The sequence below is a fragment of the Colobus angolensis genome, unplaced genomic scaffold (assembly GCF_000951035.1).
Source record: "Colobus angolensis palliatus isolate OR3802 unplaced genomic scaffold, Cang.pa_1.0 Scaffold254, whole genome shotgun sequence".
Lineage (NCBI taxonomy): Eukaryota > Metazoa > Chordata > Mammalia > Primates > Cercopithecidae > Colobus > Colobus angolensis.
In genome coordinates, this window is record NW_012115755.1 from 1,872,824 (window position 1) to 1,877,814 (window position 4,991).

The 4,991-nt window shown below is 44.4% G+C and overlaps 1 protein-coding gene across 1 annotated transcript in view; it reads left to right on the forward strand.

Annotated features, from left to right (window-relative positions):
- The first annotated feature begins 670 nt into the window (after positions 1-670).
- NSD1 (nuclear receptor binding SET domain protein 1) overlaps positions 671-4,991 on the forward strand; it is a 192,127-nt gene continuing 187,806 nt past the window's right edge. Inside the window, exon 1 of the mRNA XM_011946890.1 lies at positions 671-1,643. Within this exon, the coding sequence (XP_011802280.1) occupies positions 717-1,643 (927 nt within the window). The 5' untranslated portion in view covers positions 671-716. The remainder of the gene's footprint in view (positions 1,644-4,991) is intronic.

Genomic DNA, 4,991 nt, shown 5'->3' on the forward strand with positions numbered 1-4,991 from the left:
CGGCAGCAGCCATGTTTTTCAGGCTGTGGCAGCTGCTGTTGCCCTAACTGGGCTTCGCCGGCCGCCTCGGTTTCTCCCTCTGCCGCGTCCCGGCGTCTGGGCCCTGCAGCTGCGGACCCCAGCAGGCCTGCATTCAGGAAGGCGAGCTCTGGGGTGCACCCGCCTCGGCTGGCTCGCCTGCGGCCTGCGCACTGCCGCTGCAAAGGCTCCGGCGCTGGCTGGGCGCAGGGTGCAGCGCTATTGTGACCGCTGCGCCCGAGCGAGCCAGGAAGGGGGGGTGCCTTTTTGTGCAGGGTCCAGGAGCCCCCCCCTCGGACCCCGCAGCCTATTTGCCTTTGAGAGATCCAGTTGCTCGACCCCTGGCGAGGGAGGGGGAGGACGATTCCTGTTTGAGAATTGGGAATTTTGACTGGCAGAGGGGTTTTAATTTTAGTTCAGCCCAAGTGTCCACTAGTCTGCAGAGGAGGAAAAAGAGACGGGCTGTTTCTATGTGGCAGAATCGGCCCAGCTTCGGGAAAATGGAGTTTCCAGAGGCTCACCGAGGCCATTTTTTCATCTCCAGTCGGGGGAACTTTTTCTGGCCATAGAAGTGCAGCGGAGTGGCATAGAGGCCACTAGGCCTTGAAGTGGCTGCCATTTTGAAGAGTCGAGTCAGATGGCCTATTAACTCAGATTAATTGCTGTGCTTTTGGATTCCAGGTTGATGCCGGCCCAGGATGGATCAGACCTGTGAACTACCCAGAAGAAATTGTCTGCTGCCCTTTTCCAATCCAGTGAATTTAGATGCCCCTGAAGACAAGGACAGCCCTTTCGGTAATGGTCAATCCAATTTTTCTGAGCCACTTAATGGGTGTACTATGCAGTTATCGACTGTCAGTGGAACATCCCAAAATGCTTATGGACAAGATTCTCCATCTTGTTACATTCCACTGCGGAGACTACAGGATTTGGCCTCCATGATCAATGTAGAGTATTTAAATGGGTCTGCTGATGGATCAGAATCCTTTCAAGACCCTGAAAAAAGTGATTCAAGAGCTCAGACGCCAATTGTTTGCACTTCTTTGAGTCCTGGTGGTCCTACAGCACTTGCTATGAAACAGGAACTCTCTTGTAATAACTCCCCTGAACTCCAGGTAAAAGTAACAAAGACTATCAAGAATGGCTTTCTGCACTTTGAGAATTTTACTTGTGTGGACGATGCAGATGTAGATTCTGAAATGGACCCAGAACAGCCAGTCACAGAGGATGAGAGTATAGAGGAGATCTTTGAGGAAACTCAGACCAATGCCACCTGCAATTATGAGACTAAATCAGAGAATGGTGTAAAAGTGGCCATGGGAAGTGAACAAGACAGCACACCAGAGAGTAGACACGGTGCAGTCAAATCGCCATTCTTGCCATTAGCTCCTCAGACTGAAACACAGAAAAATAAGCAAAGAAATGAAGTGGACGGCAGCAATGAAAAAGCAGCCCTTCTCCCAGCCCCCTTTTCACTAGGAGATACAAACATTACAATAGAAGAGCAATTAAACTCAATAAATTTATCTTTTCAGGATGATCCAGATTCCAGTACCAGTACATTAGGAAACATGCTAGAATTACCTGGAACTTCATCATCATCTACTTCACAGGAATTGCCATTTGTAAGCAGTTTTTGGTACAACTTAAATATATACGTATATGTATATATACAGGCCACTTAAAGAGAACTTGTAACAAATTTGTTTTTGGTTGCTTATCAGTTCACAGCTGAAATCCTATTGCTAATCATAAGCTTTTGGGCAGAATTTTACTTTGATTTTTAAATTCATCTCTGGTATGAGTTTGGTTATTTTAAGCTTTTTCCAAATAACTCTTCATTGAGAGTAGGCTAATGCTTTTAAAGGCATTTGATTGAGTTCTGATTTAATTTCTCAAGATGGAGATATACATATGATTAAGAAAAAAAAGAAAAGATGGGTTTTCGGCCTGCCAGCACCATGAGTGCAGGTGAACCAATTTAGTGCTTGGAGTCCTGTTGCTGTATGCAGCAGATTATTTTTTTACTTGATGACTTGACTCTTCAGGTTGAAGGGCATTTTGAACACAGATTAAAGTGACTAAAATGAGGTTTTTTTTGGACGTTGTCAAAATCTAAATTAGGCTAGTTTTTCTGAACTACCTGTTGTGAAGGTATAGCATCCTGTGCTTTTGATAACTGCCACCATTGGCTCTTTTTTTTCTTTTTTTGAGATGGAGTCTCACTCTGTCGCCCAGGCTAGAGTGCAGTGGTTGCTCACTGCAACCTGTACCTCTTGGGTTCAAGCGATTCTCCTACCTCACCCTCCCGAGTAGCTGGGATTACTGGTATCCATCACCATGCCTGGCTAATTTTTGTAGCACCATTAGTTCTTGAACTTTTTCTAGTTTTCTTTTATTTTAACAGAACCTTAACTAAGACAAAGTTTTATATTAATTTATTGTTTACAGACTGGCCTTGCCATGTTGCCCAGGCTGGCGTTGGAACTCCTGGGCTCATTCAATCCTGCATCAGCTAGAACTACAGTAGTTTCAGATTTTGAAGTGTATATGTGTATGTGTGATACATATTCTGTGTGTATAGAAATGGAGAGTATCTTATTTGAGTTGCTGTTTTCAGTAATGTCAAGTATTGTTAGAGGGTGATAAATGATAACATTTGTTTTTATTTGAGCTTATGCAGAATTTCTTGACTTCTAGCTAAATGATCAGTTCACTTCTCTTAGCCTCAATTCTATTGCCTCTAAATTCCAAAAGTACTTGATTGCTATAAGATTCCTTCAGCTTTAAATATTAATATTTGATAATTGATTTTGTTTCTGCCCACATTGTTTGGTTACTGCCGGCAATGTTACCAAAGATAAATTTTTTTTGGCCAAAAAATGTTTCAGAGATACCACGTTAAGTTTTTATAAGAAAAACTTTTATGGTATGTTGTTATTCTGAGTTCATTAAACATTCACTTTACCTTATATCCCTGTTGTTCTTTAAAGTTACAGAGGGAGAATGTGGGTGTGTCGCTTTTGTTTCTGTTGATTCTTATCTTAATTGTGCCTTAGTACTCCTTGGTTTCTTGGCAATTGCAGATTTTGAAAAATTTGCTTTAGTGGTTATCTTGAGTCTGAATTGTCCTAGGGTGGATAGGCTGTTTTGAAAACTTATTGGCAGCTCAGAAATCCTTTTTCTTGGGTTCACGTTGAAATTTATTTTATATATATCGTTTTGTCTTTGTTTTTGCACATAAATTTAAATCTGACAATGGAGATAGATGTTTCTCTAGAAGCATACAAATAGAATTGTAAACCTGTTTCTCATCAAAGAGATGTTAGTGGAGTATTGGTTCTATTAAACCAAAAAAAAAATGAAGGCCGAGTGTGGTGGCCCACGCCTGTAATCCCATCACTTTGGGAGGCTGAGGTGGGCAGATCACCTGAGGTCGGGAGTTTGAGACCAGCCTGGCCAACATGGTGAAACTCTGTCTCTACAAAAGTACAAAAATTAGCCGAGTGTGATGGTGGGCAACTGAAATCCCAGCTACTTGAGAGACTGAAGCATGAGAATCGCTTCAACCCGGGAGGCAGAGGTTGTGGTGAGCTGAGATTGCGCCATTGCACTCCATACTGGGCAACAAGAGCGAAACTCTATCTCAAAAAAAAAAAAAAGACAGTAAAAAAACTGAAAATATTGGAGCCTTTAGTTAGTAGCTTACATGTCTGAAATGGGAGTTAGCAAATGCATGAATGTAGAAGTTTTTTTTTCAGGGAGAAATTGAAATTGCTCAAAGACTTTATGAGCTTGAAGAAGGAAGTATTTTTTTGAGACAGAGTCTTGCTATCGCCCAGGCTGGAGTGTAGTGGCGTGATCTAGGCTCACTTCAACCGCCTCCTCCTATGTTCAAGTGATTCTTCTGCCTCAGCCTCCCGAGTAGCTGGGACTACAGGTGTGCACTACCACACCCGACTACTTTTTGTATTTTTATTGGAGACAAAGTTTCACCATGTTGGCCAGGCTGGTCTCGTCAGGTGATCCACCCACCTTGGCCTCCCAAAGTGCTGGGATTACAGCCGTGAGCCACTGTACCCATCCCCTAATTTATTATTTTAGGAATTTGGTTCAGAGTTGTGATTGAAATCTATTGCATTTATTTTTGCCTTTGATATTTTTCGACTGAGGACTTTTTTTTTTTTTGAGACGAAGTTTCGCTCTTGTCACCCAGGCTGGAGTACAAGGCGTGATCTTGGCTCACTGCAACCTCTGCCTTCTGGGTTAAGTGATTCTCCTGCCTCAGCCTTCCCAGTAGCTGGGATTACAGGTGTGCACCACACACCCAGCTAATTTTTGTATTTTTGGTAGAGATGGGGTTTTACCATGTTGGCCAGGTGAACTCCTGACCTCAGGTGATCCACCTGCCTCAGCCTCGCAGAGTGCTGAGGTGTGAGCCGTGGAGCCCGTTCTTAGACTGAGGACTTAAAAAGTGAGGTCAGGGTGGGCGTGGTGGCTCACGCCTGTAATCCCAGCACTTTGGGAGTCTGAGGCGGGTAGATCACCTGAGATGAGGATTTCAAGACCAGCCTGGCCAACATGGCGAAACACCGTCTCTACTAAAAATGCAAAAAATTAGCTAGGCACACTGGCGGGAGCCTGTAATCTGAGCTACTCAGGAGGCTGAGGCAGGAGAATCGCTTGAACCCGGGGGGCTGAGGTTGCAGTGAGCCGAGATTGCCCTGTTGCATTCCAGCCTGGGCGACAGGAGAGAAACTGCCTCTCAAGAAAAAAAAAAAGCCATCTGGCCAACATGGTGAAACCTCGTCTCTATGAAAAATACCAAAGCTAGCCGGGTATGGTGGCGGACGCCTGTAGTCCTAGCTACTCGGGAGGTTGAGGCAGGAGGATCACTTGAACCTGGGAGGTGGAGGTTGCAGTGAGCTGAGATTGCGCCACTGCCCTCCAAACTGGCGAGAGGGAGACTCCGT